The 21,809-nt window shown below is 36.8% G+C and overlaps 2 protein-coding genes across 10 annotated transcripts in view; one reads left to right on the top strand and one right to left on the bottom strand.

Moving 5' to 3' along the window:
• Positions 1-375: 375 nt before the first annotated feature.
• Positions 376-8,598, bottom strand: LOC112570397 (3-hydroxyanthranilate 3,4-dioxygenase-like). The gene is made up of 10 exons (XM_025248813.1): positions 8,429-8,598; positions 7,807-7,888; positions 7,495-7,578; positions 6,878-6,984; positions 5,873-5,974; positions 5,370-5,413; positions 4,861-5,009; positions 4,558-4,626; positions 3,990-4,072; positions 376-3,528 (listed from the first exon to the last, which is right to left on the bottom strand). Exons 1-10 carry the CDS (start codon positions 8,593-8,595, stop codon positions 3,450-3,452), a joined length of 966 nt encoding a protein of 321 aa, XP_025104598.1. The 5' UTR covers positions 8,596-8,598; the 3' UTR covers positions 376-3,449.
• A 3,447-nt stretch (positions 8,599-12,045) lies between these two features.
• LOC112570365 overlaps positions 12,046-21,809 on the top strand; it is a 68,649-nt gene continuing 58,885 nt past the window's right edge. For all 9 annotated transcript variants that reach the window (XM_025248773.1, XM_025248774.1, XM_025248770.1 and 6 more), the window contains exons 1-4: positions 12,046-12,308; positions 13,025-13,094; positions 16,470-16,589; positions 21,391-21,507. In XM_025248773.1, the coding sequence (XP_025104558.1) occupies positions 12,262-12,308; positions 13,025-13,094; positions 16,470-16,589; positions 21,391-21,507 (354 nt within the window). In that variant the 5' untranslated portion in view covers positions 12,046-12,261. The remainder of the gene's footprint in view (positions 12,309-13,024; positions 13,095-16,469; positions 16,590-21,390; positions 21,508-21,809) is intronic.

Raw genomic sequence — 21,809 nt, 5'->3', positions numbered from 1 at the left:
TATGTAGCATATATAAAGGAATATTCAGATTAACTCCACTAAGAAGACTTACAGAATGTGTTGGCTAGTAATTGTAGCTTGGTTATTGTAGTACTGACAATTTAAAAAAAAACTACCCATACCAGATGCCATTACTTTGCAAATGCCACTTAGGAGAACCTTGTAATTTTGTTGCAAATGTCAAGTCCTTAAAAGAGACAACTAGTACAGGTTGAACTGCTGATTTTTTTCACATGAAATGAAATTAGGAACTGTTTTTAAAAAGTTCTGGGTTTGAGAATGTCACCTTCCCATCTTTCATTCAAATATACACATATGGGACCACAGACCCCTAGTCACCGTTTTTTTTTTTTTTTTTTTTTTGTTTTTTACACACTAATGTTTACTTGTTTAAGAGGCAGATTTTTGCTTAAATGGAACAAGTATTTTTCATGGTTAAAGTTCAGAACTTCTGTCTCTTTTTGTTTTGTTTTGTTTTTTTCTTTTAAAATTATCTGATTAATTTTTGGCATTTTTTTCCCCAAGAACTGTTACAGGTTTATTCTTTAACAGTAATTTCTGTACAAGTTTTTTCTTTTACCTCCAAGTTTCTAGTGTCATTAGGCCATATTTGGCTAAACAATCATGTTATATATTTCTTTACAACCCATAGTCATGATTTTGTCCTATTTTCCCCTACTTCCACATAGGTTATTTAAAAGATTTGAAATATGTATTGTTTTATAGCATAGTTATGCAATATTAAGTACTTTATTACTAGTCAAGCATTTACCAATTCGACTATGACCCTGAGTCGATTTGGCCACAGCTATGTCAATTCAAGTGCATAAGTTACTATCCAGTGTAATGACACATTTGTTGTATGTGAACAAGACATTTTTTCTGCACAAATTAGTCATGTGATGTATGTGGGTCAGCTGCAGTTGTTATCAAATGAAAAGTATACACTGTTAGATGTGGCGCATGACTACTTATGTTTGAGAGAGAAAAAAAAACTGAATTCATTTAATTTATACAATAGCAGAACAATTGGCATAGCAGAACTGTATGGCTCAAGGCCATCCTTTTTTTTAAATACAAGCAAAAAAATGTGAAGATGTTTGAATATGTGGAAAACTCTGTACTGTCAAGGATCCATTCTCTCTCTCTCACACACACACACAGATGAACATGAGGCAAAGAAACACGAGAGAGTACATCAAAATTCACTTATTTTATGGCTAGATCATTGCATAGATTGCCATAGATGATGATTTGGTCAAATTGACTATAGGCTGTGGTCGTGGTGAGCAAATTGTTTACAGGCTGTGGTTGAATCAACCAGCCCCATGATTTTGGCTTTTAAACCTCTTGTTTTAATGCGCCCAGGTAGGGACTTGTGTAAACTATGTTTTTGGAGAAAAAAATTTCATAGTGTATGATCAATTTGTTGGAGATAAATGCAGCCTGCCGCTTAAACATTTGGTCATAGAAAGGTTGTTTCCACAAGGATATAATATTTTTCAGGATGACTTTTTTAATTTTGGAAAGTGATCATTCAGCAGCTGTGATAACTTGTTTCCTTCACATCTTGTCTTTTACATTGTCATCCTCTTTACATCAAATGTTTTTGATGTGCTAGATCTTTTGCTGAAATATTACTTTTGTAGTTTTGCATCTCAGCAATGAGTGTAGACAATTATGCAGTTGCATGGATTCAATACCTTCATCAACGTTTGTTTCAAACAGGATTTTTGTGTCATGTAACCATCTCCTCATTGACATGCATGCACTCACTTTAAATAAAAAAATCAACCTATTATTTACATTCAAGTAAAATTGTTTTGACAATGGCTTATTACTAAGGTGGGGTTATTTTACATAACTGTAACAGATTTTAGAGATCTGCGAATCACTTAAGTGAGACCATTGTCTCAAGCACTCAATGAAGTGAATGATAAAGAAGGCTGATACTATAGTGTTTAAGTCTTTTATTGTCATCCACCTATAAACACTGAATAATGAAAATATTTATTATTAAACATGTAAAAGTTCAAAGATCTAAAGACTTTATTAAAAAAAAAAAGCTGACAACAAAACCACAGCAAATTTTTTGTAACTTGAAAAACCTGGAGTAAAGTAGTTTCTTGAATTAAATGTGTAAAGTCTTATTTACCCCTCCCAACAATACACCTCACCCCCAGAAGAAATACAAAATTTTGCAATACAATTATAATAAGCTCATTAGATTCACCTGATTATATCTAGAACTTGATATTTTTCTATCCTGAAAGACTGTGCATTGTTATACATCAGATGACAAAACAATGGAAGTATAAAGCTGCACAATTAACCTCATATTCTTGATAAATTGCAACTATACTTCATAAAAAAAAATTTCTTAGTTGATAATTCTTAATGTTGAAATGAGTATGATGCATAGCAAAAGAACTAAGTCACAACTATAATTCAAATACAATAAACTTTTAATTCCTTTGGGATCTCAAAAGATTACTTGCAGTTGATGAAAAGAAAAACAATCATCACTATACTAGATAAAACCAATAACAAACAAAAAAACATAAACACAAATGTTAATTCAAAATGCAAAACTTCCAAAATATTCAAGAATTTAAAGCATCACTTAAACTGTGTACCTGACATATATTCATGTTTGCATGGACACATGCTGTGACCATTATAAAATACACAAAAAACATAAAATAAAAATATATACCACAGCTGATAATATAGTAAGATGGATGGATAAGTCAAATTTCTTCATGGCTCAATAAAGACCATGTAAGTTCTGAGGGAGATGTTGCTATCTTCTACTTGCCTAACTGCATCTCAGCCAAAATAATTTGTTAAAATTTTTGTAGAATTTACACTGATTTGTGTGACGTCTTAAATCTCATGTGCCTAAACTTAACTTGAATGTAAATTGAAGCTATTCTTATTCCTTCTTTTTTGCAACTAATCAAAAACATTTTGTATAATTAAAGTGAACAAATACTCTGCACCTTTAGAGGGTATGTGAAACATTTTTTCACTTTTGTACTTTGCCATACAGTTTGTTGTAAGCAAATCAGTATTAGTTAAAAAAAATTTTTAAAAATGCAACATGTCTGTAAACAAAAATGATGAGAAAGTGTTCCATTCATTCTTTCATTTGATATAAAGTGGGATCATTCAGTAGCTGCATTTAATTTATGACTAATCTTTAAACAAGTTCCTAAATATTTAACAAGTCTGATCATATATTGTTATTATCATAAAGTAAAAAAATAAACAATGAAATATTGACCAAAAAATGTAAATAGGAAAGAATTTCTTGCTGTCTTGTGATCTTTCACCTAATGTTTTAAAGTTGTTTTAAGCCAATTTAAAAACAACACAACTTTCCCCAATCCCAACAAAAAACAAAAGTATAAACACAAAAGAAAAATAACAAAACAAACATTAAGAGATCACCCAATCATTGATTTGCGAGTGGGATCCTGATAACAAATTAGTGACACAGAGCCAGATGGTCTTTTGGCTTTATACCTGCAAACAGTTCAATGCCAGTAATATATCATGTTATACAATTTTTGTTCTTATAATAGGTAAAAATACTTTTTATCACCTAGCATGTCCATGATAAATGTGGGTGTTATGTTTTTACTTGATCCACAGATATTTTAAAGAAACCCTGCAGGGTGTCAATATTCAATTAACACAGTACTGCTTTATTTCATCTTCTTCCAAATTGTCTCTAAGATTTGGTCATGGCTTTGACAACAAAATATTATTTCTTTATAGTTCCACGCCAACTTAAGAAGTTGTTGAAACGACAAAACATTTTACGTCTATAAACATGTAACTTAAAAAGTATATAAAGTGTTAACTTTTGAATTTTTTTAAATGAGTGTGCTAAAAATAATATTTCTTTCAATTTTGGTTTGCGCATAAGCATTTTCTTCTTTGCACTATGTACACTTTCTACATTAGGAGAATGAAAAACTCACTCTTTCCCAACACGAATCAGCAAAGTGTCATTTTTTTCCAGTGTAAATTCTTTTCCTTCCACAGTTACATTTGATGAACCCTCCTGTCATGATAAAACAGTTTATCAGTGTATTTCTCCTAGATTGTTAGTATAGTATGATTTAAATACTGAAAAAAAAAAAAAATTCTTTTTCCAAAAGATATCACTGGGCAATTATTGTTAAACACAAAATTTGCAAACATTAACGTGAATTTTGTGATATGAGATGCAATCTGGAGTGTCAAGTCAGACCTTTTTTAATACCTTAGTAGAAAAAATATAAGCAATTGTAATTTATTTTAATATAAAATATATAAAAATATTTTAAATGCATAAACTAAGACATAATGTTCTTATAATTCTTTGAAAATACAAGCTTAAGATACCCATAGATTGACTTCTATTTAAGTCTATTTTTACTCTAGATACAAGACAAATTAAAACCAATGCATAAATAAGAAATAATAGCAATATTTCTTAAAAAAATATTTTTGGAAAATATGCTGCATGGTCATGTCATAGTAGGTGTGCCTGAACAGCTTACGTACAATCTGCCAGATGAATGTCTCTGCTGTATCACACTTGCCAGTGTTTTTTCCTTTCCCATAGACTGTCACCTGCAATTAAAAGAAAACATTTTAATTCTCATCAAGAACCTGCAATAAATAATTAAAAATATTGGTCTTATAAATGCAGCATGTACAGGTACCCACCTACAAAAATACACAAATAAATGCACTAGCACTCTTATACTCCCTTTTTGAGACATTGAAAGAGGCACCAAAGGGGAAGGTAGAAGACTGACAATTAATAGTAACAACACAATATTACTGAATACCTTGGATGATTACCTGAAACTGATAAGGATCACCGTAGACAGGAATAAAACCATCCTCATCCAACTGAGAATGATTTTCAGCAATCCATGTCTTCAACTTGAAAGGATCCTCAAGAGCTATATCCACATTGAGTTCAACAGGTGGATTTTCTAGAATAGTGCCTGTAGAAAGGGTATTAAGTCATATGTCCCTATTTAATATTTGTCATGTCAGAAACATTATAAACAGCAATAATGTCAGTATAAAAAAGCATTAAGTATTGCAGCATTAACAATGATAAATTAAAAGACTTACCACATTCAAATGATCAAGGAACATAAATAGAAAAAAATGCAAAAAGCATACAGTATAAGTTTTTATTTTAAAGAAAGCAGATAACTAAGTATGCAATTTAGTTATCACAATTCTTAGCTTTGAAAATGAGATCTATACGATTTGAACTGTATCAGAAAAAGATAGCCAGTAATGACCACCAAGCAAGTGAAGAACAAGGAGCAAGCACACTGACCAGATGTCGTTACCTGGGATGGGTTTTCCTGTCTTGTACTGTTCTGAAGCAAAGAACCTGTCAACAGATAATAACTAATGACAGCTGACTTCTGAGGTTTAAAAAAACAATACACAAATAAATGAAAGACATGTGATTCAAACACTCCATTTAACATGCAAAATGATATGAAAAGACATTGCAAACATTTCAAAAAGTGAACATAAGAAGCTTTAAGTAAGGTGAAACAAAAATTGCAAGGACAGTAAAATAGTTTTGTGCTCACCACAGCAGAAAACTGGATGTGATCCGTTGATATAAATAGGGGGCTAAATTCTTCATGCCTAAAGCAGCATTTGGTTTTCTCATTCTATCACCTACTTCAACACCTTAATAACTGCAAGGCAAATTTCACATGCTTCTCTCCATTGAAAACCCAACCTCATTTCCAGATATATCTGGCAACAATATCACTAAATATAGTATCCCCAGAAGTCATCTGGATTAGTCTTCCCATGGAAATATACCAATACCAACTTTTTAATTGCTGGAGTTAGCTGAGAGCCCAGATCCTCACAGTGAAACCACTCTTCATACAGTACATCTGTGGTTAGCTTTCCATCTTTTTCTTGATAAAACCTGAAACAGTTCAGAAAACTGAATAACTTTAATAACATCCCTAACATTAAAAAATAAAACTCACTTCTATGTAACTTTCCGTGAAACAAATTTTTTTATGAAGATGAGTTTTCACCATATTTACAAACATGTACTAACTGGTTTGATACCTAAGTGGTGCAAGATACTTTCCAATCCTTGACCTAGTTGTAAAATGGGTACTTGACCTCTTAAAAAGGGTAGCAAAAGACAGCAAGGGAGAAGAGAAAAGCACTGCCCTCACTAAATAGGTGACCCCCAAGATAAATGCAATCTTTAGCATCTCACCTCTTGACTCCAATGAGAGGAAGCTAAACTGACTACCTTCAACATTACAAAAAAAAAATCAGTGAAGCTGGAGGACCTTTATTTTTACCAATGTTTATGGACTCCTAGATACCACAAATCTGAAGATGGTTGCAAAATTGCACCTGGAAGGATAGCAGCTAAGGAATGTACTAACTATTAAGTTCCGAAATGAGGATGGAAAGTAAAGTAACACAAAGAAAGAAAAGACAAAGTTGCAGAGCAAAAGCTAAATAAGCAGTAGTTATACAATAAGCAGCAACAAGAGTTATTAAGTAATAAAGACAATGGTAGCAAGTATATACAGAAATCTGTATATTCTTGTTTCTACAATAATGAATCAAAATAGTCTTCTCTTTTAGCTGCATTTGATGTCTTCTACATTGTGTTCTTTAAAACTACAAAGTCACTAACAACTGTCCCCATGAAAAAAAAACCACAGATTTTTCTGCATCTTTCCATGACTTAAGACTGTACTATAGCACAATATTTTAAAATGTGAGTTCTTGCCAAATGCTCTTGTAGCATTTAACCTTCCATGAACTTTTTTTAAAATAAACTTCTGCAAAAAGTCTTTACCTAAGACCATCTTTTTCATCTTCTGTTCTCTCCCGCTCAATAACAAGCCCGATGGTGTCTGCTTTACGCTGTGGTGAATGGGCTATACGAGCAGGTAACAAGAAAATCTGAGACAGAAAATATGTGATGGATTACCCCAAAGGACCCTATCTGCCAGTCTATAGTGGTTGGCTTATGGTATAGAATAAATGTTGTACAGAACAGATGCTAATTTTCAGTACAGCTTGATAGGCTGTGCTGTAAGTTAGCTCTTGCCTAAGTATTTCAATTTTGTTAAAATAATGCAAGAATGCAGACTCTGACAACAGTAGCAACCATAGTTAAACTTACATGAAATTATGTACGAATTATGTTTTCAATGGTCCAGTTCCTCTCTGGATTGTGTTACAATGACTAAATTAAGCTAAAGTATGTCTTAATTATAAAGTTTTCAAGAAATGAGCAATTTTATAGAGGTGAAAGAGGTCATAATAAAAATATAATAGTTCTTTTACACGTTAACAGCAAAAAAACAAGAATAGCAGAAAGTAGATAATTAATGCAATTTAATTACTCAAAATGTCCAAACATTTTAGAATAGGAAACAAATTTATCTAAATACTTAGCCATTACCTTACCTCACCCTCCTTGATAGAAACATCACGATGCTTTCCATTTTCCACTACCTTTAAAACCATATCCCCTTTCAGCATATAGAATAACTGCAATAAACAGAATAAAACAAAAAAAAATGCAACACTATATCACACCCCTCCCTTACAAAAGTGATGAATGTCTTTTAGTGCTCTAATATTATTACAGAATATTCATTATAACTCCATCATAGTGAAAATGGTGCAATCTCACGTACACCTGTAGAAACAGAAACTAATACATAGATTTTCCTAGGTGCTGTGTACTATTCATATCTAAATATCCTTTTTGCTCACCTCCTCCCCTGCTTCAATATGAAAATCTTTTCTTTGATTAGGGCCTCCAACATACATCACCTTCATCTGTCCATCATTGTGCCTGAAACAGAGTATTTCTTAGAAACGTAACTAACTCACTGAAGGTTATTTCTTTATAAAATGAAATAATGTCTTTGCTCTAGCGTAATAAAGGATGCACACTCTGCATATTAAAAACTGCACTGTCAACTGAGATACTGATGGGTAATGAAGAGTTTCATGTACTTTGGGCTTTCTCCCTTATACCATAATTTTGACTAAAGACTTCGGTAATATTAAGCGAATTTTAATATTATTCATAATGTTCTCAATATTCTTAGTCAACAAAATAGATAACTATCCCATCCTTCGACGAATGCCTTTGTTCTAACCAGTTTGGATGCAATAAAATCCTGCGACATAATGAAATTGGAACATTATAAAGTCGCGAAGGTTATTTGCAACTTTAATGAACCTGAAAGTTAAGCTGCTGGATGTGGTAATGAACAATGTCAACGAACAACGACGACAAACGATACCTTGACCGAGTACACAACCACAGGGGCAGCATGCAAGGCCAAAGAAATGCATTGAAAATTTTCAAAAGCATGACATAGCCTACATCATTTTGTTGCAGATTGGTGGCAGGAAGAAGTTTTTATTCTCCTCTATCCATTTGTCTGTATTGTACAGCACAGAGGTAGAGGAAGAGGTTCGTTTTTTGGGTTGCGGTTGAAGAGTTTCACTATCCGCCATGCTGCTTGTCTGCCAGGAAATAGGTCGGGTCATGGGGTCATGTCAGAGGTCAGAAGATACTCTACTCGGTCTACTGCATTGCATTTACGGTCAGGCTGCCGATAACCAAATAATCTGGAATCACAGGAAATACCGTTTCCATGTTTTCAGTTGTCTATATTTTTTGTAAAGTTGCTTGAATAAGCTTTTTGGAAGATTTAGCAGTAAAGTATTTCAAAAGTTATATATAAACCTGAAAATTCAAAGCAGAAGAAAATAATGTCCAATGCACTATCGCTATATAGCTATATCTGGAGCTGGTGAAATCAACTCTTTTCTATATTTTAAAGCAAAAAAGTCACAGTGCTTTATTCGGATCGAATATGAGCATAGCTGAATATATTGTTTGCCTGACGTCACCTAATCTTTTTGATAGCTAGACCACGGATCATTGATCGGCCTTTGTGAACTCCTTATATAATTTTCTCCTACTTCGATTACCTATTTGTACATTAATTTCTACTTTCGGTGCTATCTTCGTTTTACCACCTATACCCACCCCTCTCACTCTAAACTGATCCGTGAGAAATGTCATATTGTGTTTGTAGTTTAGGGAAGATATATATAGATAGATTTAAAGATTAATGCATGTATTCTGAAATAGTAATTATATTTGTGATCGACCATATATATGCGCTCAGGACGTACAGGATATAAGAAATTAATTGGTATTTTAAACTGAGCCAACAACTATATTTAATCGCTTACATAACGGCAAAGCAGCAATTAAGTACAGTGGAACCTCGGTTAACGAACTTAATCCGTTCTGGAAAGTTGTTCGTTATCCGAAATGTTCGTTATCCGAAACAATTTTTTCCATAAGAAATAAAGGAAATAGATTTAATTGGTTCCCAGCCCCTGTTGACTCGCTAATATTTGAAATTTACAGGCTATATAGGTATTTGTTTTAATGAGAACAGCTATAATGCGATATAAATGGAGTTAAATAAACATAAAAACATTAACGAAAGCATTTAAACATCAGAAAACTTATCGTTTTGACGGCGTGGTTGGAAGCAGGTGTGGGGAGGAAGGGGTGGAATTACTGCTTTGATTCCCCCTCCATGAGCACACGTGACATCATAAAATCGTGGGGTGACTTCCATTTTCTGTAGCTTTGAGGTTAAAGGTAAAACTTGTCCAGTGTCTGTTCCTTCTGCCTTTTTGTAAAACTCTTCGGTAATACGACATCACATATCCGACAGACGCATGCCACCTTCATACTTTGAAATCATTTTCTTTTTCAGTTCATTTGTTGCCCTCTTCCTTGTCATTACCTCACTACTATTAATTGCTCTTAATCTTCTTTGGAGCCATGATTGAGGATTATCTTATTAAAATAAAGCACAACAATCACTAAATAAGAAGAATGCGCACAGATAAGGAACGACCGATCGTAACTGTGTCTCGAGCGCGAATGATGACATGCTGGTCGGTCACGTGTGGTTCACGTGGCTGTTCGTTATCCGAAATTTTGTTCGCTATCCGAGACAAACTTTTAACGAAATTTTTGTTCGTTAACCGAAATATTCGTTATCCGAGGCGTTCGCTAACCGAGGTTCCACTGTATGTACATACATATACATGTCTTAATTGTACTTGGTCTTGGGAGGAAATTTAAGCTGCATTGTCAATCATTATTATCATCGTGTTAACGATCCATGACAGGCATATACATGTAGCTTTGTTGGTTATCGATATAAATGAGTGCATTCCACTTTTTCTGAATAGTATAAAAAAAAAAAGGAACCATCCACACACACTTCAGTTTCAGTGCAAAATCATGCAGTGCCGGTACCTCGATCAGCTACATATATAGTTCTGAGAAGCTACCCGAACACACGTTAGGCCTGACGAGAGGTGTGGGGGGATGGGACAGGTGGGTCTGGTGTACCCGGGCCCCCGGCTGTGAAGGGAGCTCGGCCCTGGTCGGTGATTTTTTTCCCTTCTTTTCTTTTAAAGAAAGGTTGACGTAAATTTCCTCACTCTATTGATCCTTTATCGTCATTTTTCCTCATATGCCTCATTTACTATATATTAAACCACTCAGGCGTAAACCTCTCTGTATGTTCAAGTAGTGATGTACATCCTACAGTGCACTTGTCCTGATATTTGCAGTCTATATTACGTTACTGAATGAAATATAGATATTGACCATTGAATTGTAAGTATATTATTATATACTTGGAAAATAATTTACGATTACATTTACAAGGGGCCTGGAGAGATCGTCAGATCGTCTGCTCCGGGGCCCGTGCTGGCTGTCGGCGGCCCTGCAAACACGTACTATACAGAGATCAAGAAAGTGGCTTCTTATGGCAGAAAACAAAGACTGAAAGGTCACTGCAGATCGTCTTCCCTGCATTAGGCTCCGAGGGCTGTTCTACACTTGACGTATACTTGTACTCGTTGCTTATAGCTCCTGATCCGCGGATGATCAAAGGACTATATATATATACGTACATTGCCCGAATGATTGCTCCCAACTGTTAATTTGGTGCTCAAAGGACATATACACAGTTTTCTGAGAAACTGTTACTCGAAGTGCTTAACCGCTATTTGGAGTTGGTTGCCGATCAAACGTCGGCCCATGATTTGTTAGTGAGATATGCAATTATTAAAGTGCCGTGAGCAGAGGTGATATAATGTTGTCATCCCTAACTGCAGTTCCAGATTAATGTGTAAGCAGCATGTCCATCTGTATGTAGTCATCATGCGGGGAAGTGTTTATATTATTTACATGCATATACTACCGCCACTTCCAAAAAAAAAAAAAGAAAAAAAAAAAGAAACCTGCCAAATATATTGTTATGGCGTACGTCCGTTTAAAGAACCATCAGTCGATCGATCCCGTATGGTTTTATTCGATTTCCGATCAACTCATGGAATGACATCCACTTACTGCACTTACACCAGTTTTAAGCTTTTTTTGGTCAGCATATGCTATATAGCACGTATACGTGTGTGGGTGTGCTCAATCGAGCGTACATATATCTATATATGTATCTATCACATTAACCTTCCCGTAAGGGTATGCTGACTGCACGCATGGTCAAAAGACCTGATCGATCGACATTGTCAGATATTGTCAATGCTGTACCTCTTAACATATAAATCCACTGTTCAGCGCGTAGTGCCGGAGATATGCCTATACTGCTATTGTAGAAATGAAGTATGTATATATACCGCTCACAACGGCGCCGGGCTCTTGAAATTCGATCTGGTAGTCTTTTTTTGTTAAATAAAGAAAATTGTAAACCCTGACCATATACATACATGACCATGGTATAACCAGCAACTTCTAAAAATAAAAATCACTTGAAAGGCATTACGTCTACAGTTTTTCATGGACATGACCAGAGTAGCAAATATATATATAGGCGCGTATACATAATGCGTTTACGCTTTTCCAACGCGAGCCTACCTCCCCTCCCCACTGGAATAAAATGGACTTGCCCGAGATCGGGCGCTCGCAGAAGGAAAGTGCCGTTAGGACGAGCGGTAGCAAGGGCGGAGAGAGTGTGACGAGAGTATGTAAAAGACGAAACGGAATCGTGTTTGAATTGTCTGCAAGGATACATCTGTAGGGGATATTAGCAGAATGGAAATACACATGGGTCCTAGCGACAACGGCTGACTGTCCTGCAGACGACAACGCGAATGGCCAATGTCCGCGTTGCCGTGCGCGTGCGGCCGCTTAACGACAAGTAAGTTCAAACTCTGGAAACTTTCTTCGGCAAGTTTCTGCCTATCGAGTGGTCGTCCCTGCGGCGGATTCTTTGTTCCAGTGATAATTCGCAAACCAAATTAGCTTAATTTTTTTTTACATAGTATTAAACTGTAAGTTTTCAGCGACGCCCCTCGATCTTTACTCAACACCTCCACATCTTTCGCACGTTGATCATCTATCATGCTCAGTCACACTTCTAGTCGATCAATGCTAGACACTCTCTTGGTTTACTGTTTTCTGTCGCTCCCCTTGCTGGCGGTGGGACGCAAAGAAAGCGGCACACACCATGATATATAAGTATGATACGATTAAGACTTTTGGATGCATGTAAAAGAAAACAGTTTTCATTTTAAATTAGGGAGTACGTGATACCGATTGCCATGTGTTTAAAATGACTGGCGATTAAAAAAAAGTGTGCGAGTGTGTTTCATGTTTATGAACAAGGGTGTAAAATTAAACATCATGCTTATACCATCACTTCTCCACGTAATTTTTTAAAATGTAAACCGATATATAATAATAATCAAATGTTGAAGCATTAAGAAAAACAAAGCAAGTTCAGGTGAGAAGGAAAGCAGAGAAAAAGAGAGAAAAAAAAGGCAGATAAAAAAAGTTACCAATGTATATATAAGCTGTAGTAGGTCCCCCATTTTTTGCTGTTGTTTAATGTACCATTACACTTGCGTTTTATAGGGAGGTGGACGCAGGAGCACACAGCATTATTACAACTCACGGCAATAGTCTCAGCATTAAAAATGTTAAGGTAAGTATGTCTGGGCTATTTCTTTAGTAAACTACTCCACTAATAGCCCCAGCATGACAAAATTTAATACTGGGCATACCATTTTCATTGTTGCAAATTGCAAGCTATAAATGATAATCAGAAAAATCATAGGTGACTAGCATATACCTCTTCTTGCTTTAAAAAATGAGCAGTTAATGTTAACAACAGAGTCTGTACGGTTGTCCACATGCTGCAAAACACAAGTGACTCATAAAGTTTTACAATACCTGTAAAATCAGTGTATGTATGCAGTAGCTTCTGCACCCTGTGGAATGTATGGCTTAACCACCCAATATGTATTAGCAAATGCATGTTTCTGATAAAACATACCTAATACCCTTTGCTTTTTTGATAGTCTAATCTTTCTAAAGCAAAGGCCTTAGCAAACTGATTCATTGAAAGATAGATTTCTTATGTATAGTAAGGAGAGACAGACTCATCTGAGAACTTGTGCCCAGTTAAAAGAAAATACACCTGCCTGAAGGCAGATATATGCAGAAAAAAGATTGCTAAATGCTTGTTTAAAGACTGCTGTGTACAGCCCAGCAAAGACATATGCCTAGGTAGAAGAAAGTTACTTTCAAGTGAGAAACTTGAAGTGTTTACTGAGTTTTAGGTGTAAAAAGTGTTTTATTAAAACCATATGGTTACATACAATAAAAGAGGGGAAAAAGTGTTAATGAGGAAAATAAATATGAAGAAGTCCATATATTTTTCAAAATAAAATAAGTGATAAATATAAATATCAGAAACCAATCAAATTTGAGGGTCAGTTGCAAGATTAATTTCTTATTTTAAACACTATTAGGCCTTCAACCTATTTAGATAATTGGTTACATAAAAACAAAACAAAACAAAACAAAAAACAAAACAGTACACAACTCAATTTTAGAATTTTCGGAAACCAAAAGTGTTAAAGCAAGATTTTCATTTTTGTCAGCACAACTTTTTGCATACACATGTACAATTACTATAAATGACAAGGAGCAGTTTTTGATAAATGTTTTACATTGCTTCTTTTGAACAGTTTTAAGTTTTAGAAATATGTTGTGCAACTAGCTCCAGGATTCTAAAAGAGATCCACTTATGATCTGGAAATAGAATTGTTTAGATTAAAAAAAAGGAGTCATTAATGTTTGTGTAGCACCATAAGTATTAGTGTGTAATGTACTCCTTGATGTGCTCAGCATCTGAAACGAGTGACAAGCAGGGAAATATTGGAGAATTTGCTGAAAGGAAGTTATGAATTGTCTTTTATACTGTGAGAACAGAGCTGTCTTTTCTATTGATTACTTCTGCAGATAGTTAAAATGTGATGAATTCACCTCCAAACCATGCTTTTTTAATATTTGCAATGTATTTCATAGTTCTTGATTCTTTCTTGCCTAGCCATAAGCAGAATCATAATTACAGGGAATTTACGTGTAATATCATGAAGAACAGACTCAAGAGAAAATAGTCTTGCTGGAATATTAGTTTTAATTTCCATACCTGTTGTAGCGGTTAGAAAACTTATTATACCAGGTAGTGTGAAATGAGGCAAGCGACAGCTACTGGAATGTTATCCACCTCAAGAAATGAGTGTATGCAAAGGTATTGAGTCACATTTAGATATATATATATATTTCCACTGATAATCTTGGAAATTATAAAAAAAATCAGTTATTTGACATACAAAATAGAAATATTTAGATTAATCACTAATACATAGGAGAATAAATTGGCAAGCTTTGCAAATAAGCTACTCTTGATGCAGGGCTATGCATATTGGCAAATGGTCTACATATGCACTAGCTGAGACCATGAAGAAGATTGATCTTCACCTGCAGGCTAGGACAAGGCCGACCAATGTTATTTCCGCCATCTGTTTTCACAGTACAATTGCATTGCTTGCCTTCTGTGAGCAGTGACATCTAGCAAGCAGCATTGACAGCAGCTGTGGAGAGTGAAGGGGAGCCTGTGTATTGTAGTTGGTGCAGGAGCTTGCCAGTATGGTGGTTTGACTGGCAGTAACATGTTAGGCTCAGGTGCCAAGAGTTATGCAGTGCAGTGGGAGCATGCATTTTCATTTTGCTATATGAAGGAGTGGTGGCAGCGTTTGCCTGGTATGCCGTAGAAAGTGGTGAAAAAAGCATCTTGTCTAGACTACCGGCTTACATCCAGCCTTGAGTTTATATCAAGCTGAAGGGCTGGTCTTGATGCAGTTCTGCTATTTATTTTTTTCAGTTTCAACCCGACAGATTGTGATTAAAAACTCTCTTACCACCCTTTGAATACTCCAGCACATGAAAACTTCACTAGTGAGATAACTTTGAATTAAAGTCATCATTAGAGCAAGTGTTTTGGTGACCTTTACAAGCCAACAATCTATCCAGTCATAACTGCAATACTGGCTTTTCTGTTTGCACCCTCTGTACAGTGAATGCATATTTCAACATATTAGCAAGATTGTGGGTTAGATGGAATTCTCAGAGTTGACACCTGTCCACTGTAGTAAGTTAGGAATAACATCAGCTTCAGATCTGAAAAGAAATGCATTATTGACATATACACAAAATAACTAGTTTTAAGATTTGTTATTTTATTTCATGGCCAGTGTCAAGAAGAGGATGTTAAAGTAGAAACTTTTACTTTCAGGTAATAGTGTTCACTGAAAGATGATGGATGATAATTATTTTAAAAATCGCTAACATACAAACACATTTGCTCAAACTTCAAAAAACACTTTTTTAGAGTAAGAATTATTGTTGTAGAATATATTTGAATAGTATCTAAAGCAATAGACCATAAAAGTTTGCAAAATTTAGTGTATTGTTAGAATCACCTTTTTTATCAGTGACCTTAAAAGTTATTAAGAAGCCTTCTATATAACTACAGATTTGTTGGGGGGAGGGGGTGAATATGGCCTAAAAGATGCAATATAAAGTCTAATTTCCTTCTTCACACAAAGTCCAGCAGTATGAAAAGAGCATTGGTCATTTATAACCATTTGTTTCCTAGATGAAAATTGTCAAAAGCTACTTTTTTTTGTGGCTTTTTAATTGACTGACACCCATTGAAAATGGGGTGGCTGGAGATAAACGGTTGTATTGACATAAAATATACCCATTTAACCAACGTATTGTGCGCGCATTAATCAGAACTTACACAGTCAAGAAAATGAAAGCGATCATTTTCATCAAGGCACCCAATTTTTGTTTAAAAAAAAATGAAGGAAACAATTTGCCATTCGTGTCTGATTAAGAAGGCCCTTTACGGACACGGACTGACGGACATATAAAGTTACGTGTACTTCTAGATATCGCAGCAATACATAAATAGCCTTAGAGTCTTTTTTATTATTATTTATTTCAGGTTGAAGGTTTATCGGAATATGGAGACAGCCGGGATCGCTTAAAACACTTCACATTTGACTACTGTTATGATTCAGCGTCAGAACGCAACACATCCAGTGATTATGCTTCTCAAGAACTGGTAGGTATTCCTTTTTATTAACACCCTCTCTCAGCCTTGTAGGTAAGTTGGGGGGAAGCGGACAGAGTGTGTGTGTGTCTTTAATTAAGACTACAAACTTGAGATCCCAGTTGAAACTGCTTTGAGAGTGACACAATGGGCACAATGTTAAATGCACTTGTCAGTGAACATTGCACCAGGCGAGTCTGCCCACTGACCGCGTGTTCTTAGCTGAGCACAGCTTAACAGATTTTCACTATCTTGTATAGAATGGGACTGATTTACAACGAAGCTGTAAGTTCCGTTAGTTTGAGGGACGTAAGGGTAGCAAGAACAGCGCGTGCACCTCGAGAGTTCTTGAGCGGGACTTTAGCTTTCTTGTGTGGACACATGCCTTCTTAAATAGACACTCCACCCGCCGACAGAGCGCGTGTTTGTATTAGTCTACGGAGGGTCTTGGTGCGCCTTTGGGTGAAATAAAGAGTGCCAGCTATGTTATGAATTAATGGTGCCGGTAAGAACTCGTGCGTGCGGCGCAGGTGCAAAGCAGGTTCTCATGCAAAGACTATGGTGAGATCAGTATTTCTAGTTTGAGTGGATTCCGTGCTCAGGTGTGACTCGCAGGACGTAGGACACATTCTTGAAAAAGATAATCCCTCTCTTTAATCCCTCTCTTTGTCACAGGAGGTGTCAGGAGCGTAGCGTGGCACCTAGCTGTTCCCTCTGAGTGCCTGACTTTTGGTGGCGAGGCTTGAATAAATTTACACACTATAGCATGGTGCTAGAACAAAATACTTATCAGGCACTCACGTTGAAAGAAAGCGTTTGTCTACATCATCGCAACTGGACATTCGCTATCATGAAAGTTGTGTTTAGAAGTTTCATATAGTTATTGGCTAAAGTAATTTTTTTTTCTCTCTAAGATGCAGCCTAATCTGTTGAGAATAACGACACAAAAGCACTCCAGAGAAGGAAATGTTCTTTTCCACAAGGGCGGGTAGCGTCTTGATTAGGAACAGCAACCTAGTATGTGGCAGCTAGTGCTCGGTTTGTGTTTAGTTCCATGCAGTACACTTTTGTTTTGGGCAATATCTAGCGCATACGACGACAGAGGTGCTAGTGTCCATGTTCGGTCACCATTGCGTTTCTAACCACTGAAAGTTAGCAGTAGCAGTGGCACACAGCAGTGTACAGAACAACCAGAAACCGCTCAGTTCTACATATACCTGCAGATAACAGCAGGGCCCGACGAGAAGTTAACAAGCTTTCAAGCTTACTTGATAAGTGGAAGCACCAAAGTGAAAGTGCGACCCCTTCCCCTGACATATCCGACAGAATCAACTCCAGAAAACGTGCGTCAAACGCTGGTCAAGTGTTTAGGCGAGCAGTGAGCCTGCTAGGAGTATCTTGACCCAGCTGAAAGTATAACGAGTTGCCTCATTGCTTCCCACATTCTCATTCTGATTTCTCACACCGATGATACAAACGCAGAATCAGCGCCACATATCACAGTCGCCGCAAACACTGCTTTACAAACTCATTCTGAAATATCTTCCATCGTTTCATGCTGATGATCTACATTATAACCTTTCTGGCAAAAAATACTAATTATCATAATCTAAGAGGAAACTGACTATTGTTATTTTTCTACTTATTCAAGCATGTTTTTGTCCTTTTCTGTCTCCTGGGGAGATGTTTGTACTGTACTGTGCATACAGATATGCTTATCTGATAGAAGGTGTGGGAGCGGAAGTAACGCTTAAATAAACGCAACCCTGCGGGTTCAGTGAACTGTTTAAAAAGAGGACAGGTATATGTAGGATAACTGCTTTAGCGGCATGATTCAAAGATTGTTGTCAACTGTCTAGCGTGTCGTTGTTAAAAGAATAAACATAATTTTGTCAAAATTATTTCTTTGCTTGTTTTGTCTTTAAAAAAATTCGAGCTATACATCTCAGAAAATGATAGCCGTTCACATCAGGCATCCATGGCCTTTGTCTCAGAGTGTCGGTCCGCTGACAAGAGAAATAATGTGCTGCTTACACCACCAGCATGCCAGAAACGAGGAATGCAAACGTCTTTTGCGCTTATTACGCAGTCTTGTCTACATTTAGAGAGATGGACAGTTTAACCCTGGCCCCGCCCTTTGGACAGAGCACAAGAACATTGTATAGGTTCTGCTGGAGAGAATTGGTGGCGTGCCAAAGCATTTCTAACGACCCAAAAAAAACCAATAGAGCGTGACTCAATGGCAGTTCTGGCCCATATACATTAGCAGTCAGACCCTGCCTTCTTTCATTGTTTGTTGTCCGTCTGTGGGTCGTGTTCAGACACGCGGCCTTTTGCCATTTCAAGAAGTCGTCATTCTATAAATATTTGTTCACCAACACCGTTAGATTGTGTTGATTGTTTACTGCTGTTTCCCACAAATGCTCTTCTTACGTGCAGACATTTCCAAGACATTGTTTCCGTGACATTTTTCTGACCTAAACCCAGAGTAGTGACCGGATCGTGACAGGCGTGCAATGATTTGGCAAAAAAAGACAAAACAACCAACCTCAATGATTTATGCTCTACTGATTCCTAGATAGTTGATTTCAGCATTCGCGCTTGCGTGCATGGACGGTTGTCGGGATGGGTTTGGGTTGGTGGAGGGTACCTGCGCTAATACGTTAGTAATGTGGAAAAAAATCTAAAGAAGACTAGAAAAATAGGCCTTTCTTTACAACTTATCAAAGTCTTTAGTTCCTTTTTTTTTTTGTCTCTGGTCGTCTGGTTTGTCTTGTACATGTTTACTAGTTTTGTCCTCTTTTCACTGCGTGTATTGTGAAAGTTGCCGGACACAAGCTGTTTTCGTGTTTACACCGTGCGTTCTTTGGGAGGATCAAAGTCAGGGTGATGGTGACTCCTTCATAAATAAAGAAAGCCCTTTCATGGTCGTTACCACAAATAGTACAAGCGTGCAGAAAGAAAAGTGAATGCAAGTGGAATTTGTGGGTGGATTATAAACCAGTTTCAGGTTTCAGATCCGGATCTTTGGTAGGAATGGTTGGTGATCAATAACACGCCATTAAAGGTGCAGTCACGAGCTCTGTTCACTTTTATTCACGCAGACACCAAGGTGTACAAATTCTAAAGTTTCTGTAGGTTGTGAGGTATTTAGGACACATATTAGTAAAAAGAGAAGAGACAGCAACCACAGGTTGGTTTAGATACAGGGACACCCATACCCTGACCACCCCTCATTCAACTTATCATGTCGGTCCTGGAACGTTATTAGTCGCTCACCTACTGTAGTGTTCGCGCGCGTGGATCGTGTGTATGTTGTGTGTGTGTGAGAGAGAGAGAGACAGTCGTATGTTGGAGATGTGTGTTTCTGTATGCAGCTAGGAGATCAACGTTGTCTTGACATTTAAGAGTTGAAGAAATACCAAAATCACCACGACCACTACCACCACCACACCACCACCAAAAACACCCTCAGCCCCGTTCCATTCAGTTTTCTGGTTGTTGTCACAGTCCATGCACACCTGTGTTCCCGTGTGTGTGTCGCGCCATGTACAGGACTGCTTAGAATGGCTGTCGTATACTCTTGTAACCATTAAACATTTCGTTAGCAGATGACTGGTACAAACAACGGGAAAGAACTAAAACATGCACGAGGGCAGATTAGATCGCGGACTGAATAGTTGACAAGTGGTATAGTTGGCAGGGTATAGATCGCGTGTGGTCACCCAGTCACACAAACCGTTGGCACTTCTGTAACGTCTGTCCGCGCTGCTCGGTGATCTTTTAACAGCGATGTCATCTCACTGCTTGCCGCGCGAAACAATAAGTCCTGTATTGAAATGAAAATTGGCAGTCAGCTATGAAATGATAACAGACTCGTCCTAAGTCTGGTACTGCAGTAACCCTAGTCTCTGTTTCCAGTTTAGGCGAACATATAATTATTATTTAAACATCTTCACTCCCAGTCCAGAGTAAATTGTCTGCTTTGAGAACATGCCAGAACAAGCGTGCAAGTGCACAGAAGGATACTATTCCAAAATGCTGAAGCTCTAGCTTTCAGCAGGCAGCACACGTGCATATTATTCATGAGTTGTTGGGCGAAGAATTTTTTTTTTTTGCAGGCGCCTAAGTTTTAGCCCCTTTTAGGCCGCATTACATGTTTCGTCGAGAAATAATTTAGCACACTGGAGACAGAATGTTTTGAAGACACTTTCTCCTACCCACCCACCAACCGTTCCCCACCTTTCTGTAATTTTGGTGTACTTTTACACCTTTTTCTAACTTTACAGTTCTTCAGCCAAGGTAATCAAGAGAAAGAGGGTTTAGTGTAGCCCTTAACTCAGGACCTTGTCCAATAACCCTATCACTACAGAGGACAGTATGTAGCTGCTTAAATCAAACCCTTACTATCACTATAGAGGACAGAATGTGGCAGCTGTAATACTCAAAGAAAAGTGAGTGGTACTTAATAGAAGTATGTACCTAAAGACAACCTCAAAGTCAATACTACAAGAGAGCATGTCAAGAGTAGTGTCAATAGTTGTACACTTTTTATCACTGGCCTTCGTGAATCACATTTCATTGCCTAAGACACAAGTATAAATATTTTTCTTGAAGAGTTTGTCACCTGGAGAAAGTATAAATACAATATTTAACTGAACTTTCATAGGTTTTTTTTCTTTTTTTTGTGTGTGTGTGTGTAGGACATTTACTGTAAGGGCCTTGTAAGCATCCTTGAAGAGAGCTGTGATTTAAAAAAACATAAGTTGTTTAAGTCTTTTCTATAAAATGACACTATTTTGGTTGGCAACAGGTATATCAGGATCTGGGAACAGAGATACTACAGGCAGCCTTTGATGGCTACAACACATGTCTGTTTGCTTATGGACAGACAGGCACCGGAAAGACCTATACAATGATGGGATATCCGGTAAGGCTTTCATTGTAATGGGACTCAGAAAGTGTCTGGTAAGACAGGTAGATCAACTCAGTGATTGATAAGCCTAAGACCAGCATCTCTGTGGGGTACCCAGTTATATTAAGTTATATTAAGATGGTCCACATTTTCATGAATTCAAGGTATGGTTTAAACCTTGCCATAATATTTGTACAAGATTGAAAGTGAAGGGAAAAGAGTTGTTTTGTTTGTGTGTGTGGTGGGGGGAGGAAGCAGAGGGGATTTGGGGGCAGTAAGGTGGAACAGCATTGTCCTTTTCTCCCTTCTGACTCAGT

The sequence above is a fragment of the Pomacea canaliculata genome, linkage group LG8 (genome assembly GCF_003073045.1).
Source record: "Pomacea canaliculata isolate SZHN2017 linkage group LG8, ASM307304v1, whole genome shotgun sequence".
Classification (NCBI taxonomy): Eukaryota; Metazoa; Mollusca; class Gastropoda; order Architaenioglossa; family Ampullariidae; genus Pomacea; species Pomacea canaliculata.
Note: the sequence above shows the minus strand (reverse complement) of the source record. Positions and strands in the feature narration are given on the sequence as shown.

Coding starts and splice junctions, on each gene's coding strand:
- LOC112570397 (XM_025248813.1), bottom strand. CDS start 8,595: ATGACCCGACCTATTTCCTGGCAGACAAGCAGCATGGCGGATAGTGAA. Junction 7,579..7,806: donor ATATTGAAGCAGGGGAGGAG/GTGAGCAAAAAG, acceptor TGTTTATTGCAG/TTATTCTATATGCTGAAAGG. Junction 6,985..7,494: donor TTTCTATCAAGGAGGGTGAG/GTAAGGTAATGG, acceptor TTTCTGTCTCAG/ATTTTCTTGTTACCTGCTCG.